Source organism: Capricornis sumatraensis, chromosome 8 (assembly GCF_032405125.1).
Source record: "Capricornis sumatraensis isolate serow.1 chromosome 8, serow.2, whole genome shotgun sequence".
Taxonomy (NCBI): Eukaryota; Metazoa; Chordata; class Mammalia; order Artiodactyla; family Bovidae; genus Capricornis; species Capricornis sumatraensis.
Window position 1 is genome coordinate 63347190 of NC_091076.1, and position 18498 is coordinate 63365687.

Genomic DNA, 18498 nt, shown 5'->3' on the forward strand with positions numbered 1-18498 from the left:
AGTGCAGAATTTAGTCTGATTTCATTGGACAGTAACCTTTATCTGAATAACCTGTTGACTAAAGCCACAGAGTAGTCTGACTGATACAATACAAAGGCTGCCTTCTGTTTCTTGATCACGAATGTTTGTCACTGAGGAGCTGAAAAGCAAGAGCTACCCCACATCGTGAACATCTGTGCTCATTGCTACCTTCCTACAAAGACCAGTCCTTCCACTTTTGCTCTGGATTCCACCGCTCTCTTGTTCTCCTGGACTGCTTCATCAATTATCTACTTTCATTAAATTGACATATAGCTGTATCTGCATACCTCTGCAGACTTCACATCCAACGTCAGCTCTAGCCCCACCACATAGGAAGCCAAATGTTTTGGAAGGTTGTTGGCCGAATTATGCGATCAGTGTGAGTGGAGTTAGTTGATCTTAAGCAACACCTCCTAAGGTAGTTTCGGTTATTCCCCATGCCACGTGGATAGCTGGTCAGAGAGTACAGTCTGCTTAGCCAAGACTTCTCCTCCTCCACTTTGGATGGTCACCGCCATTCTGTGCTACTATGACTTTTTGTATTTTTCCACTGTTGTTCCCTCCTTTCATTTTCTTCAGGGGAAGGTATAATACAGTTAATTAGGTTTTAGCCTAACCAATAGTAACAGTCCAGTTCAGTCTTTCTTAGAGTATTCTCATATTCACACAAGCAAACCCAAGTTATTGTCTGGGAGTAAGTGTGTGGTCTGAAAGAAAGGTCTAGGTCCGGGTTGTGGGCCTGTAGCTGATGAGTGATGTACCACCGACTCTTGAACAGCACAGGGATTAGGAGCACAGACCCTCCACACAGTGGAAAATTTGAGTGTAACTTCTAGTCGGCAACTTCATATATTATACATGGTTCCTTCATGTCCTCATACTCAGTAACTGCAGACTGTGCAGTGCTGTGGTACTTACTATTGAAAGAAATCCATGTGTAAGTTGACCTGCGCAATTCAGCCTCGTGTTGTTCAGTGGTCAGCCGTATAAGATCACCTACAGGAAAAGTAGGGTAACAGAAAGGAATGCTGAGGACTTCAGTTTAATGGTAGGAAAGAATAAGTCTAAAGAAACTTGAGAGAGTGGCCGGAGGCAGGAGGAAACCACGGGAAAAGTGTTTTGGGGGCAGGGACTTGGACAGCCATGTTGAAGGTTGCTGAGTTATCAAGGACCTCAGAGTCCATTGGATATAGCAACACCAAGATAATTGGTGATCTTGATGAGCAGATCTGTGGTTGAATGGATCAGAATCCAGATCAGAATGTGTAGAAAAATGCATGCATTGGAGGGTTTTAATGGACTAAGCTGTCAGTGGAAAGTATGGAAGTAGAACAAAGAAGTGAAAAGACTTCCTTTTTCAGAAAGCTTGATCTTGACAGGAAGAAGTGGTATAAAGACATTTGGTTTGGAGAGATTACCGATAAAATCTTGATTTGAGTTATAGAATTTTCAAGTCGTTTTAGAATAATGGTTTCACATTTGGATGGTGTAATAGTCATTCCCCAGCCCTTTTCATCAATACTGAGAATTTGAGAGTTATGTGGATCACTGAAGCATAATTAGAAAATTCGAAATTTGGAAGATGAGAGTAGAAGGATGTAACATGCAAGGCAGAGCAGGAGTTGAGGTGTTTGCTTCAAAAACAAGGACAGTTTACCCTTTCTTGAGCCCTTGTGAGATGGGACTAGGGAGCTGAATTGTATGTCTGATCTTATATGGTGGGCAGGGGGTTGAGAAATACCTATTTAGCTGTAGAAAGTAGGTTAAGTAAAGATTCAGAAGTGTTTCCATCTCAAGCATCCCAGGTAATGAATTTCTAGGACTAGTGAGACCTGCAGAAGAACAGGCAGGAGCCAGTTGTTCAGAATCATGAAAAATCAAGAAGACTATCATTGAATGGAAAATAGAAACACATTTCTCTTGGAATGCACATCTGCAACAAAGCAAAATGCGTGACCAGCGCCACATTGAAACCTGTGGGGGAGGGAGAGTCTGGGAAGTTTTTAGTAAGTTTTTTAAAAATTATTTGTGTAGTACTACTAATTTAGGCGGTGTAAAGTGTTCATCTTAGTATGCTGTCTTTATTTTCAAAAACGTAAAATTTTATTTACTATAATTAGATTAATCTGTGACTTTCCCAGCTACTTATAAATGTGAAGATAGATAAGAATTTTGTTGCCATGGGCTAGCTATAAAATCACATTAAGTAGATCAACACTAGTTAGCATTTTCAATTTGTGAAAAGTTGATCCGTGTATAGAAGTGAAAATATTTTATAATTTTTTCAGCCCTTTTGACTTTAACATTCCAAGTAGATATGCTCCTAAAATGCTTACTATATTAAACAGTTACTATCTTGATAAATGTAAATGTTAAATTATTATCAAGTAAACGTAATAGTTGAGCACACGTTTTTGTGTAAAGATATGAGCTCCTGTATAAATAACATTTTAATATGGTTAAAGTAAATATGTAATTATATACAAATTTGCAAACTTACCCTACTAATATATCTTAATGTATTAAAGAGTTCATGATCTTAATTTAGACTATAGAGATTCTTCCTTCAGATGATCTCAGTGTCACTAAGCTTTGTACTGTACTGTACTACAGTGAAGGGAGCAGTAGCAGTGTCAGTTCAGAGAAGTTAAGTACAGATAAGAGGAGTAGTGAAGACCACAGGAAGGACAGCAAGTGTAGGATCATTTTCCATTATGGACCTTTCCAGGGAACAGCCAGGTAAAATCAAGCACTCCTTTACTCCGCTTTTTAAAATGTTTTTCCATTATATATTCTTCCATCTCACTAAGATTTGTTTCTTTCTGCAGAGGTTGTTGGATGGACGTATGGGAACTCATGTCCCAAGAATGCAGGGATGAAGTAGTTTTAATTGACTCTAGTTGTCTTTTAGAAACACTAGAAACCTATCTGCGAAAACACAGGTAAGTCCAAAGGTCATGATGATGTAGTGGGAAGATGCTTTAGGGGTCAGTCGCCTTGTTCCTGTAATGGTACTCTAGCCTTCTGGTTAATACCTGACGCCAGGCGGAGCTTAGTGTCAGGGCAGGAAGTTCCTTTATGGCGTGATGTTGGCCTTCTTGTGTTTTACCTGTTGGTTCCAGGCCAGCCTTTCAAGGAACACAGAGTAACTGTGAATCGAATAAAGTGTACTTAATCACTGTGGAAATTCTTGTATTCCTTGTTTTTGATGGAAGTGTTTCATGATGTCATTTTCAAAACTAAAGTTAAGATAGCAGCTTTTACTTAGTAATATTTTCAATTATTTTTTCTTTGTCAAGAGCTAAAAATAGAGTTGGAAATCATGTGCTTCATGTATTATAAAAGTAACTTCAGATTTTTCTTTTTAGAATACTGCTTTACAAAGAATTTTCCAAGTGTCATTAATATTTGCAAATTCGTAGGGAGGGAGAGTGCAGTAGAAAGGAAACCGGTAAAGGAGTCATCTAGAGGTGGCATTCTTGGGGAGAGTTGTACTCTTCCAATAAAAATTTGTCACATGTTGGGTTTGTGGTTATGTGTTCTTTGACTTTGGGACAGATATACACAATTACTTTGGGGACGCTTCTAGAAAACATACATAAATTATAAAAGCTGGCATTATCAAGGTTGGTGTTCTTATGGCAATGAGCTAATAACTTAATCTGCATACTAAGTTTATTAACTATTTTTCTTTTTTCAATTACAAGCTTTCTTGTTTTTTGCCTTTTTGGTTGATTGTACCCAAAAGAATAGAGAATGTCAGTTATTTGGAGTTTGGGAAGTAAACGTAAAACATAGGAATGTATAGGTCCGTCATAGATACCGTTCTTTTTCAATATGAATTGATCCTTATATTCAGTATGAATTGGCCCAAAAGAGCTTTTTTGGGTAATAAATTACTAGTTATTAGAGCTAACATTTTGGAATTTCCTGTATTGGTTGTAGATATTTCCTGTGTTTGGGGGGCAGTATTTTATAGGAAAGGTGGAGTCCATTTTATAAATATTTTTAAGGATGCAGGGGAAGAAGTATGATTAGAAGCAGTTAAGGAAGATTGCAGTGAATCTAGGTCCTACTGATTATAGCTTTGTACAGGCTACTTTTCTGTGCTTCCGTGTTTTTCTTTTTAAAGACAAAATAATAGTAGTAGTCCTATAGAACTTATAAGACTAAACTTGTTAGGATTGATGATACATAATAAGACTTAGAACAGTATCTGGCACGTGGTAAGCACACCGGGGAATATGTGTCTGCCAGATTTGCAAGTCCTTGTTATTCCTGTGTATCTAGTTCTTATTTTAGGTACAGTTTGAGTTTTTGGGGTACAGTCAGTTGAAAATGATTTTTAAAGGTCTGAATAGTGGATGTTCTTGGCACATCTATTTTATTTAATAGATTTTTCTGAGCAGTGTATAATAAAGATTTTATAACACTTTTTAGCCAGTTAAGTGTTATAATAGTGCATTATTAGAAATTAGGTGTTAGAAACTCTGAAACCTCTGTCTTAAGAAACTTTTTTTTAAAAATTTGTGTGCAAGGTTACTTTTGAAAACAGGAAAAATCACTTTCATTCTTACAGCTTCCGTATAAAATTTTAAATGACTGTTTGCTTATGTTTATGCTACTTAACGATCATGTACAGTCAAACATATTAAACTGATGATTTAAAGCAGTAAGATATGGGGGAAATATTTCAAGTTTTATTATTGGTACTATATGATATTTAACCATTTATTTACTAAAAAAATGTAGACTTACCATTTATAGCGTCAAAATGTGGAAGTAATTTTATTTCTGTGTCTAAGACCATTTCTCCCACCAAGAAGACTTTTAAAAACTTGTGAAAGAAAATACATAACATGCGTTTACCCTCTTAACAGTTTTTAAGTGTATAGTGCAGTGCTGTTAACTGTTTACTAGCTGTTGTGCACTGGATCTCTAGAACTTTTTCATCTTGCATGACTGAAGCTAAACCCACCCATTGAATAAAAGCTCATTTCCCCCCCTGCACCTCCTGCCAGCCACCGTTCTGTTTTCTGTTTGAGTTCAGTTACTTCATGTAACTCATATAGGTGGAATCATGCCATATTTGTCTTTTGTGTTTAGCTTATTTCACTTAGCATAAAGTCCTCAAGGTTTACCCATCTTTTAACATATGACAGAATTATCTCTTTTTAAGGATGAATAATGTCCCATTGTATGTATACACTGTGTCCCTCTATCAAGGGACATTTAGGTTGTTCCCACATCTTGGCTTTTGTGCATAATGCTGTAGTGAACATGGATGTGTGCCAAAAGCTCTTTGAGATTCCGTTTTTAGTACTTTCGTATGTGTTCCCAGAATTGGGATTGCTGGATTATATGGTAATTCTATCTTAATTTTTAAAGGAAATGCTATACTATTTGCCATGCTGGCAGCCATTTTATAATCTTGTCAACAGTGTGCAAGGAAGGGTTCCAATTTCTCCAGATCCTTGCCAACACTTGCTATTTTCTAATTAAAAAAAAAAAAATATATATATATAAATATAAATATATTTGGTTGTGCTGGGTCTTAGTGGATGTACTTGGGATCTTCAGTCTTCATTGCGGCATTAGGGCTCTTTAGGTGGTGCCTGTGAACTCTTAGTTGTGGCCTGTGAAATCCAGTTCCCAGGGCAGGGATTGACCCTGGGCTCCCTGCATTGGGAGTGCAGTCTTAGCTGCTGAGCCACCAGGGAAGTCTCTCTTTTCTAATTTTTGACAGTGGCCATACAGTGGGCTTGAGGTGATTTTATGTGGTTTTGATTAGCATCTCCCTGATGATTAGTGATACTGAGCATTTTGTCATGTACTTACTAGCCTATCTTCTTTGAAGTGTCTGTTCATGTTCTTTGTCCATTTTTTAATCATACTTTTTTTTTGTCTGTTATGGAATTATGAGAGTTCCTTATTCTGTACATTAACCCCTTATCCAGTGTATGGTTTGTAAATACTTTCTCTGCTCCATAGGTTGTCCTTCACGCTATTGTTTCCTTTACTGCACAGAAGTTTTTAGGTTTGATGTAGTCTCATTTGTCTGTTTTCTCTTTTGTTCCTTGTGCTTTTGATTCCATATGCAAGAAGTCATCACCTATTCCACTGTTACATGTTCTCTAATAGTTTTACAGTTTCAGGTCTTAATATTTAGGTCTTTAACACATTTTGAGTTAATTTTTGTATATTTCTGTGTCTCTTTTTTAGTGAAACAGTGATTTAACTTTACTTGCCAACATGATTGCTTTAGTTTACAAAGGGCTTAGAGCTTCTGTTTTAACAAATATTCATTTCAAGAAACAGAGTTATCTGCTATTGGGTCAAAAAGATGTGCATAACAAAATGATTGCATGACATTGTAAGGGTAAATGCTATAACGATAAGTGTAAATCAGAGATAATAGGAATATAGGAAGGTTGAATTTTAGTTATGGAAATTGCAAGAGGCTTTTTTAAGGATGGGTATGATTTAGGCAAATGGAGATGAATGTGGAGGGGAGTGGGGAGGAAACAGAAGGAAAAAAGACTTTGTAGTAGGGACGCATCAGTTATGTACAAAGTCCATTGTACATGGAAGCGACCTAAATGTTCATTGACAGATGCATGGATTAAGAAGATGATGTGTGTGCCCGTGCATACACACCATGGAGTACTGCTCAGCCAGAAAAAAGACCGAAATGATGCCACTTGCAGCAGCATGGATGGGCCTAGAGATTAGCATACTGTGTGCTTAGTTGCTCAGTTGTGTCTGACTCTCTGTGGCTCCATGAACTGTAGCCTGCCAGGCTCCTCTGTCCATGGAATTTTCTAGGCAAAAATACTGAAGTGGGTTACCATTTTCCTCCACGGGATCTTCCCGACCTGGTGCAAACCTGCATCTCTTGCGTCTCCTGCATTAGCAGGTGGATTCTTCACCACAGAGCCATCTGGGAAACCCAAGAGATTATCATATTAAGTGAAGTAAATCACAAAGGCAAATTCCATATGATGTCACTTATATGTGGAATTTAAAATATGATACAAATCAACTTACTTACAAAACAGAAACGGACTCACAGACATAGAAAACAAACTTACAGTTACCAGAGGGGGAAGAAAATAGGGGCGGGGGAAGAAAATAGGGCAGGGATAAATTAGGAGTTTGGGGTTAGCAGGTACACACATTGCTTTGTATAAAATCGATAAACAGCAAGATCCTACTGTATATATAGCACAGGAACTATATTCAGTATTCTGTAATAAACCATTATGGAAAAGACTACGGAAAAGACCCTCTGTGTGTGTATCTGAATCACTGTGGCATACACCAGAAACTAACACAACATCATACATCAGCTTTACTTCAATTAAAGAAAAACGAAAGTAGTCCATTTGTATATGTATTGTGTGTATGGGGGCAGGGTAGCGTAGAGAGACCATGAAGGGAGAGGTGAGTCTTGGGAAAAAGTCTGGAAATAGTAGGTTGGGTAAGAGAAGAAAGCACCAGAGGCCTTGACGAGTTTGAACTTTATTCGTAGATGGTGGGGAGGTTTTTAAGCTGAGAGTGAGGTAATGAGATGTTTTAAAAAATTATTTTGGTATGAGAGATGCATTAGAGCTAGTAAGAGTGGAAGCAGGGAAAAATGTATTAGGAAGCTTTTTTTTTTTTAATTGACTAGGCAATTTAAAACAGGGCAGAGGGAGTTGAAAAGAAGTAACCTTCCTCAGTGTAAGAAAGAATTGATAACAATTGGCTCCACCCCTAAAAGCAGGAGTTGGAATTAACTAAGGAGGAGTTGGAATTACCTGAGGGTCCATCCTGGGTAACTGTGTAAATGGTGATTTCTTAACACCTGTGGAAGAGAACATAGGAAGGGAACCATGTTGCCCTTGGTTTTGGACATCTGTGTTGTCCCGCATTTTTCAGCATGGGTCTGGCCTTCAGGCAAGGACAGAGCCTTGAGCGGAGCTGTGGAGTTGACATGTTGATGGGAGCCGCTATGGGAGTAGATAAGCTCACCTGGATAGATGAATTTAAATCACAGAGAGCAAAATTTCCTCATTCCATCACAGCTGATCTCCTCAGAGAGCCAATTACTAATATTGTGAGCCTGGCTTTTTCACCTGACTGAATTCTTCCTTATTTTAGGAATTGAAAACTGGAAAGACCAGACTCTATTTTTTCTTTTCTGATTGAATGATGTTTGGTTTCTAGAAGAAAATGTTGTCGTCCTACTTCACATGCTCTTCTACACTTTTTCCTCATTAGGTACACTTAAGTTGAGACCACATTTCTACATATATGTTGTATATATTATTTATGTGTGTGTTGAGAAACATACTTTTTTGTGTGGCTGGAGGAAAAAATTTGACATTTAGGAAATTACCAGTAAACTAAAAATACATGTACCACTTTCCCATTCTTCTTGCCCTCCCCACCCTACATATTAATACTTAGCTGGTGATGTATTTATTAAAATGTAAACATTTGAATCAAGGTTTACTGATTGAAGATACTGTTTTCAGAGACTGAAAGGAGAGGGATCCTAGAGTCATTGGTTGGTAGCCTCTGTTGTTTTATTTCTGACTTGCACAGATAGCTTGTGAAGTGAAGATACATAGTCCTTGGCAACTAATATCTTCTGGGCATGTATTTTATGAACTAACAGGTATTTTTCTGCTTCATTCTTTTAGGCCCATGTGTTTCTCTAGTTTAAAAATCATTTGTAAGTGGAGAACTAGCTATAGCTGTGTAGTCCCTAAATGTGTATTTACCTTATGTGTGTGTGACTTCAGTGTGTGGAGGCTTTTTTAATGCTCTATATGGGCGGGGAGTGTCATTGTCTAGCATACTGTTAAATACCTCATGAAATAATTACACAGCCAGTTCTTCATTTTGAAATTTTTCTTTTCAACAGGTTTTGTACTGATTGCAAAAATAAAGTCCTGCGAGCCTATAATATCCTTATTGGTGAACTTGATTGCAGCAAAGAGAAGGGCTACTGTGCTGCACTTTATGAAGGCTTGCGGTGCTGTCCACATGAGCGGCACATTCATGTTTGCTGTGAGACAGACTTCATTGCACATCTTCTGGGTCGTGCTGAGCCAGAGTTCGCAGGAGGGTATGAGTATGTAATTTGCTAGAATGGGCTATCTAGCGCTTTGCTTCATTTTATCCTTCTGCCTCAGTACATCTGTGTGTAAATTAAAGTGTGCCTGTACAGATTTTGCTGTCTTTAAAATATGCATTTAGTTGAGTAAAAAAAAAAGAAGAAAGTGTTGATCCATTGTCTGCTCATTGTTGCTTGAAGTAGGAATTCCGGCTTTTTTTTTGCTTTCATTATTATAGCTTATCATTTTCACTTGAAAATGATTAGAAGGGATTTTTTTCCTCCCCTCCATCCATGCATTTCCATGTTTAAATTTTGTTTATAATGATGGTTTTTGCATAGGAAACGAGATCTTTGCAACAGGGGTTTAAGAAATACCTTACTGAATGTAATTCATGAACTGTGGCTGTTATTATTAAATTACAGAGGAACCTAAAATTTTATCTCTGGCTTTGTTGTAAAAGTCAGGAAAAGTTGTTCACAGAATACATCAAACCCACTCCCTCTCTGTTTTGTGTATTAGCTGTCATGTGAGTGCCTGTTTTCTGCTAGGCATTTAGAGTACAAACGCCACTTCTGTCACTGAAGTTTGTGATCATTTCTAGTAAAGACTAGCCTAGAGGGCTTTTGCCCAGCATTGAGTCACTTTAGCATTGTCTTTCTCCATTCCCATCAAAAAGAACAAAAACCGAGTAGGCATTTGGTATAATTGGAAGATGCACTGTCATGCCTGCTATGAGCTGGGCACTTAAATATGTGATGTCTCTGTGCCCCCAAAAGCATCTCTTTAGGGCCAGTTCCTGAATTACCTTCTTTTTAGCAATATTAGGACTAAGTTCTGCTTGCATGTGTATTTTGCATTGGTAATATACATGTGTGCTTGTGTATTTATATATCTGTTGAGTTTGAATGTATAAATGTCTTGTTTTTAGTTTGTTTACTAGATACGCAGATTATGTTTAAAACCTGAACCTGCAGAGAGGTGTCATCGATCTCTTACTGTTTCAGCTTAAGAACTGTAGGAAACATGTGATTTATTCTCCTTTATAGGAGAAGAGAAAGGCATGCTAAGACAATAGATATAGCTCAAGAAGAAGTTCTGACCTGCTTGGGAATTCATCTTTATGAAAGACTGCATCGAATCTGGCAAAAGCTGCGGGCAGAAGAGCAGACATGGCAGATGCTTTTCTATCTTGGTGTTGATGCTTTACGCAAGAGTTTCGAGGTAAGAACAGTGGACTTGCTTCAGTGTCTGGGCTGCTTAGTTGGAACGTGGAATCTTTTTTTTTAATTACTCATTTCTTGATTGTGCTGGGTCTCTTTGCTGCATGAGGGCTTTTTTCACACGGCCTTCTCACGTGATGGCGTCTCTGGTCGCACAGCACAGGCTCTAGGTGCACGGGCTTCAGTAGTTGCAGGTTCAGTAGTTGGGTCTCCGGGTCTGCAGATCGCGGGTGGGCTCAGCAGTTGTGGTACATGGGCTTGTCTGCCCTGCCGCATATGGAATCTTCCCAGACCAGGGATCAAACCCGTGTCCACTGCATTCGAAGGCAGATTCCTATCCACTGGACCACTGCGGAAGTTGTGAACTGTGGACTGAATCTTAATGTGAATCGCTGCCCTCACCTTGCCTTAGAGAGCTGTGATCCACTGGTCATGGCTCTGGAGGGTTAGGAGAGGAGTTTGCTGGAGAGCTGGAATTTAGTACAAGTTTGTGGATTTTTCTTTGTTTTTTAAACCTATCGCACTGCCAGCCTTGATTTTTAGAGATTTTCAGAGTAGAGAACTGAAATCGACGATTATTTAATGAGAAGCTGCTATGAAACATAACTATCGACAAGTCAAAAGCAGCCCAAAAATAAGCATCAAAATTAGAAACATTTAATGAGTCCCAGTTTGCCTGCTTCTTTCCAATAATATGAAGTAAATGCTGTCTGAATGCCATGATATGAGAGCTACTTTTTAGAAGCACACTGAAGGCTCTTTATAATGCTGGTATTGGGTTTTTTTTTTTTTTCCTCAACCCTGGTATTGGGTTTTGTGTTGTGATTTAGTAATGTCTTTTCTCAGTTATGCTCTGTAGAATATAAATATTTGGCTAGTGAATATTCTGTTATATTCTAGGGCAGGGTCATAACTGTTTAACTGGTCACCTGTCCCTTTTGAGAATGGTTTGAGAACTGTAAACTCTTTTCAAAAGCCCATCCTTGGACTTTAAACATTGTTCTGGGGAGTCTGAGGAGATGTATGTTCGTTCTTGCCGAAAAGATTTCTTATTCCTTTTCTCTTTGTATATTTGTGTCTTCAGAAACTAGATCATTTAAGCAGGTTAAATAGTGTTCTCATTGTATGAAGAAATAGGATGAATGTTTACTTTGCTGTGTTAAAATTCTGAAATTTAAAATTAGAATTTCTGGATTTAAACTGGAGTATGTGTAAGTCTCCCTTTCCCATAGGAGTTAGTTGCACATTCATTTCCTGATATTTTAAGACTGTCATCATTTAAGGTATTAAAATTTAAAATTCTTTTTGGGGACTGCCAGTCAAAATTGCAGCATGCAATGCCAGTTTCTCTGTGTGTGATATCATTTAAAATTAACAAGTGAGAATTTCCTTGGAGAATAAAGAGAAGTTTGAGCCGGTACTCAGTCTCAGCTTTGTTTTTATAATAGATGACTGTGGAAAAAGTACAGGGTATTAGTCGATTGGAACAACTTTGTGAAGAATTTTCAGAAGAGGAACGAGTAAGAGAACTCAAGCAAGAAAAGAAGCGCCAGAAACGGAAGAATAGACGAAAAAACAAATGTGTATGTGATATCCCTACTCCCTTACAAACAGCAGATGAAAAGGAAGTAAGCCAAGAGAAGGTAGTACTCCTTAATATTGACTTGACAATATATGGCTTTTTTCCTAGATTTCAGCACTTTCACTGTGCTTTCTCAGAACATGGGTTCCTCTGGCTTGTACGTTGGCTTTTTTTCTTACTATAGTCTGTATAACAACCTCTTTAATGTCATTTGTTTTATAAAGACAATGTTCAATAATTAGTAGTATCTTACTGTCTGACCTTAGTATTCTGTTAGATCAAAGCCCAAATGTGAAAAGTTATCTCCATGCATGACCTAGAGCAGTTCTCAACTTCTGGTCTCAGGATCTCTTCTCATTCTTAAAAATTAGGGTGCCTAGTGAGCTTTTGTTTATGTGAATTATACTTATCAGCATTTATTGTATTAGAAATTAAAGTGGAGAAATTTAAAGTTATTTGTTCTTTTAAAAATAGTAAGCCTATTAAATGTTAACATGAATAACATATTTTGAAAAAGAACTGCTTTCTAGGAAAATTTGAGAAGGGTGGCTTTACTTTATATTTTTGCAAATCTCTTTAATATTTGGCTTAAAAGGGATCAGATAGATTCTCTTTATCTGTTTCTGCATTCAGTCTGTTTGCATATGTTGCTTGGTCAAAGCATGTGAATAAAGTCTGACTTCACTCATATATGGTAGGAAAAGAGGAGAGGAATAATTTAATATAAGCCTTTTTAGATAGTTGTGGATATTCTTCTTCGGCATTATAACTTGACAGGTGGTAATTTCGTAAAGATTTTTTATAGTGTGGAACCTGACACCTTTAAGTGACCTTTCATACTTTTAAAATCCATCAGCAGTTTGAATAAATTTTATTCACGCATGATTCTGTAACATCATGCACTGGTCATTTGAAAACATAATGGTTCACTGAGGTAGGCACATCTCCCCAGATGTTGACATTTCATTACATAGTATCAGACAGTCATGTTAAAACCACTGTTCTTCCCATTAGAAAGGTCTTAAGCTTCAATCTCATTGTGCTTATATATACAAGTTTTCAAAATTCTAGTTGTAGTTTGAAAGTTTAAATTTTATCAGTGACAACACGTACTGTCTTTTTTTCTTTTAAGAGCTAGACTGACCTCATTTATTTTTGAGAAAATGTCTTTTAAATATTCAAGTCTGAATAACCATAGTTTGTCTCTTATCCTCTCTTTCAAGTGAAGTTGGTGTTCTAGCTAGTTTAGCTTGCAACTCAAACTATTGCACAGGTACTTCTTGAGACAGTCATACATTGGTATTCATCAAAAATGCTTTAAGCATTCTTCTCATTTCTCACAGACTAATAAAAAGACCTCTACTTCATGAGTTGGTATTTAATAATATTTTTAGTGCTGCATGCATCAAAGACATTTATAAGTGAAATATCCTTTTATCTCTGTTTATTTCTGATGAGAATGCTTGACAAGTGAAGAATACAGTGACTGTTGGTACACACTTTGGTTGCTTTTCCCACCACTGCTTTTATACCATCAGTGTAAGTGTCAAGACAATGAAGAAGGCAAATCACATCTTAGTGTTGGGATGAAAACGGTTTTGACCTAGGGAGCCCCTGGAGCCAGCAGACCACACTTCTGAGAACAGTTGTCCTAGACTTTCCTGATACCATTAAGGTCTTGACTTGGTTCTAGTTGGTTCTCGGTTTTTAAATGAATTAATGATCTTCATGAGAATAGTTTTTTTTTCTTTAATTTTTATCTTTCATTAGTTAATGTTGAGGAAATTAAAATATAGCCATATGGAGGTAAAGATTTTTACTATCTCTTCATATTGATCCTTAAAGGAAACAGACTTCATAGAAAACAGCTGCAAAGCCTGTGGCAGCACTGAAGATGGTAATAGTTGTGTAGAAGTAATTGTTACCAATGAAAATACATCCTGTACCTGTCCTACCAGTGGCAATCTTTTGGGGTCTCCTAAAATAAAGAAAGGTAAGTAAATAGTTTAAAAAATACTAACTCTTAAGTTTATTCTTTCTTTTAAAATACAAGAGCTTTTAGAGAGTCTGTAACCTAAAGGTTAGGAAGTGCTTTATAGACCCAAGAATATCATATAATTTAGTCAAACACTTACAGTATTTGATTTGTTAAACAATAAGGAAGTAAAAAACCGTAAGTCTCCAGTCACATTTTCATTATTTAATGTACTATTTACTTTCAGTAAGCCATCGGTTTTGAAATTTTTAAGTAGTCCCCATTTGCGTTATCCTTTGTCTCAATATATTTATTGGCATGTTAATAGTAACTCACTTGATTTGTCCTCAGGCTTATCGCCACACTGTAATGGTAGTGATTGTGGATATTCATCTAGCATGGAAGGGAGTGAAACAGGCTCTCGGGAGGGTTCAGACGTCGCCTGCACTGAAGGCATTTGCAATCATGACGAACACGGTAGGTTCAGATTACACTTCCCAATTATTTCTGCTACATGGTTGAGTTAAGCACATAAATAAGAAATGACTGATTCCTGCAGGTGATGACTCCTGTGTTCATCACTGTGAAGACAAAGAGGATGATGGTGATAGTTGTGTTGAATGTTGGGCAAATTCAGAAGAGAACACCACCAAAGGAAAAAATAAAAAGAAGAAAAAGAAAAGCAAGATGTTGAAATGTGATGAACATGTAAGTGTCATAAAGTGTCATCCTTAAACCTTTGCTCTTTTCCTTGGAGTCGCTTAGTCGCTACACACCTTATTCACTAGGCTTTTTTTTTTTTTTAGAATGAATACCTATGCAGTTCCGTTGGTTCCTCATCCTGTGATTTTTTTAGGCATGTGTGTCTGATGTGTGGGTGTTTGTCCAACAGTCCATGTGCGACATAAATCCAATTCATTTTTTCGCAATAGTTTTTAATCTGTTAGCTCTGTGATCTTGAGCGGTTTGCTTGATCTGTTTTCCCTGCTGTACAATGGAGATAATAGTCCCTGTCAGATCAGATTCTGTGAAGATGAAATGAGAGTATATTGATGGGTTACATAGTGTTTGTGTATGCATGCTCAGTTGTGTCTGACTTTTTGTGACCCCCTGGACTGTAGCCCCCCAGGCTTGTCTGTTAATGGAATTTCCCAAGCAAGAGTACTGGAGTGGGTTGCCATTTTCTACTCCAGGGGATCGTCCCGACTGAAGGATCGAACCCTTATCTCTTGTGTTTCTTGTGGTGGCAGGCAGATTCTTTACTGCTGAGCCACCTGGGAAGCATAGTGTTCGCTGTGCAGTAAATGCCTAGTAACTGCCCGCTGTTGCTGCTGTTCTGTATTCCTGGTGAAATCTTAACATACTCTCGGGGCATGCATTTTTTTCTGTAAAAAATAGTCATTGCTATTATGCTCTGCCTTTTGGGGCTTCCTTGGCTCAGTGGTAAAGAACCTGCCTGCCAGGCAGGAGACTTGGGTTCGATCCCTGGATTAGGAAGATTCCCCTGGAGAAGGAAATGGCAGCCCACTCCAGTATTCTTGTCTAGGAAATCCCATGGACAGAGGAGCCTGGCGGGCTGCAGTTCATGGGGTCGCAAAAAGTCTGACACGACTTCACAACTTAACAACCACCACCTGCTTTTTTACCTGAGAGATAACTTTTGCTGTGGTTTCAGATCCAAAAGCTAGGAAGCTGTATCACAGATCCAGGTAATCGAGAGACCTCAGGAAATACCGTGCACACAGTGTTTCACCGTGACAAGACCAAAGATGCACATCCTGAAAGCTGTTGCAGCTCTGAAAAGGGCGGGCAGCCACTGCCTTGGTTTGAGCATAGGAAAAATGTACCACAGTTTGCAGAACCTACAGAAACATCGTTTGGTCCTGATTCTGGAAAAGGTGCCAAGAGCTTAGTTGAACTCCTTGTAAGTAAGCCATGGTATCTTTTTGTGGATAACTGATTGCTCATGGGATAGATGTGGGAGGAGACAGTATTTGAGGGTTTAACATTGGGAATGGGAGGAGGCTTTTAAGCAGTATTTTACTATTTTTTGGTGACTTCATTCCTGCTCTTCCACTGTGTAACTGTTCTGGAGCACATTTCCTTGTCCTCCTTTGTCTCAAAGGTAGAAGAGCCTAGTTGGGAGAGGCACAGAGAGTTAGCATCAAGTCTAAGAGTCCGACTCCTTGGTGGGGGTTACTATAAGCAAGCTGCCTTTCTGAGTGCTTATTAATGGTAGCCAACCTTCCAGACCAGGAAAGTATATAGAATCTGAACTCGAGTCCATTTTCTGGGTTACTTCCTTCATGTAACCTTCATGTCATGTAGGATAAAAGCATAACTGAACTTCGGACATCTTTTATAATTGATTTGCAGTCTTTATACCTGATTTTCAGTCTTTATACCTGATGAATTATACCTGATTCCAAGCAACCTGGGGCATAGTTCATGTGGAATTTGGAGGAGGGACAAGGAAAGAAAAGGGTGGCATCTTTTCTGTAGTCATTACAGGATTCCAAGGGAAACAAATACTTTAGAATACTAGCTTTTTTTTTTTAATATAGTTGTAAAGTTTATTGGTGATACTGTATATTTCACAAGTTTTAAAAAGGTTATATTTTACCTAACTTGTGGAGATAAATGTTTCAACATAGAACCAGCCAGAGAAAAGTCAGATTATTTAAAATTTGGTAGCTATTTATAACCATCTCTAATTAATCACTTTTTAAGGCTAAGGTGTGTTAGTAGTCTGCTTATAGGCTTCTGGGACAAATTATAGATCGAGTTTTAAATCAAGTTGAGTTGCATTTTATTCTTACTTAGTACTTTCCAAGGCAGAATGACATTTTGTTATCCTGTAAACATTCTATTTAAAGGCTTTATGTGACTGAATTAAAACTAAAAACTAGCCTGCTTTAATTTTTAGCTGTCTTCTATTAGCATAGCATTTTGCATTCTTCATTTAAGTCATAGTTTTAATTACTGCTTTAATTTGCAGGATGAGTCTGAATGTACTTCAGATGAGGAAATCTTTATCTCACAAGATGAAATACAGTCATTTATGGCTAATAACCAGTCTTTCTACAGCAATAGAGAACAATACCGACAGCATCTGAAGGAGAAATTTAATAAATACTGCCGCTTAAATGATCACAAGAGGCCCATTTGTAGTGGCTGGTTGACAACGGCTGGAGCAAATTAAATAAATAAAATAGCTCTGTCTTTCAATGAAACACTCAAGATGACTACTGCGCCTTCTCTTTCAAAAAAACTCTTTAATTTTAGTGACTTATGGCAAAATTTTATCTTAAATCAATGTGATTCTTTCTTGTTTTGGGAGACGGTGGAGGTAACCTCATTAGTTTGTTCTTTCTTCAGGCTTGTGTCTTTAGTTGTGTGGCTGCGCAGGCCTGCCATATGATTTAAGCCATCTCTTTTCATTAAATGTTTCTCTTCCTGTGAGACTTACTAAAAAGCAACTTAGTGGCAAAAGTAATGTTGTACTTATACTTCTGTACAGAAATGACAATGAGCTGAATATATGGTTTTACAAAGTAGACATCCACTTGCGAAATGTTTGGATGTAATGTTAAAGCGCAATGTGCAAAATTTAAAATAAAGAATATTTATTAATACGCATAGTAAAATTTGGTGTACATGTTTCTACTTAATGTGTGGCAGTATTTTAATTAGCCACCTGTGGTCTTGGTACTTGACCAGTGATGATATTAGAGAGGATGAAGAGCAAATGAGGAGAGAGATACAGGCTGTTGAAGACAAAAATTCTTCCCTTCATCAGAGTTGACAGCTGAGAAGAGCAGGTTCCAGTCTTTTGTTCTGAAAGAATAAATCTGCTGCGATACCTTTAAATACTGACTAGCATATTACTTCCTTGTGAGATTTTTAAACTGCTGTTATTTCTAATGCTCCCTGATAACATAACACAAAGCACCTTAAATTCAGAGGTTCAGATTGAACTAGAAGAGTGAAAGCAAAACTTGGCAGAATTTCAGCCAGGGGTTGCCTGGTCAGTAGTTACTCAGTGCGCAGAGAACTGGGAGCAGAAGGCTACGCTGAGAGCTGACCACACTGCGGTCTGTGTAAGTGCCTGTTCCTTATCTGGTTTCCAACAATAAAGTCACTCTGGCTTTACAGTTTACTGTTTTCACAAGCTGTCTGTGAGTACTGAAGGTGAGATTCCCCTAGGATAGCATTTGGCTGTCATTTAAAAGGTTGAGTCAATAGTTCAGTAAAATCATGTGCTTAGAGCTTTGTGTTTACATGTTGATAATACTTGGTGGGCAGCAGACAAATGGTGGGACGGTCAGTACCTCTCTGCAGTGGGGATGGAGTGAACCTTCTGGATTTTCTACCACTTACTCAGATTTCTAATCAGATTTCAAGTGGGAACAGCAGAAGCTTAGTGAGATTTTAACTTTTGTATGTGGTATTCTTTTGAGCTACCCGCTGAGTTGTCTTTTCAAATCATAGTGTTGTACAAGGACTAGGGCAGAGATAAAATGAGTAATTCCTTTCTGATCCTTGTTTGCCTTCATCCTGGAATCCATAAAAAACGACTAAGGGTTCTCCCAA

At 37.8% G+C, this 18498-nt stretch overlaps 1 protein-coding gene across 3 annotated transcripts in view; it reads left to right on the forward strand.

Annotated features, from left to right (window-relative positions):
• Positions 1–17520, forward strand: part of GGNBP2 (gametogenetin binding protein 2) — a 32499-nt gene extending 14979 nt beyond the window's left edge. The window contains exons 5-13 of one of the 3 annotated variants that reach the window (XM_068976689.1): positions 2850–2963; positions 8933–9142; positions 10175–10349; positions 11797–11991; positions 13776–13923; positions 14257–14382; positions 14465–14613; positions 15581–15829; positions 16904–17520. In XM_068976689.1, coding sequence (XP_068832790.1) covers positions 2850–2963; positions 8933–9142; positions 10175–10349; positions 11797–11991; positions 13776–13923; positions 14257–14382; positions 14465–14613; positions 15581–15829; positions 16904–17107 — 1570 coding nt within the window. In that variant the 3' untranslated portion in view covers positions 17108–17520. The remainder of the gene's footprint in view (positions 1–2849; positions 2964–8932; positions 9143–10174; positions 10350–11796; positions 11992–13775; positions 13924–14256; positions 14383–14464; positions 14614–15580; positions 15830–16903) is intronic. The other 2 variants (XM_068976691.1, XM_068976690.1) reach the window with 2 other exon arrangements.
• The last annotated feature ends 978 nt before the right edge of the window (positions 17521–18498 follow it).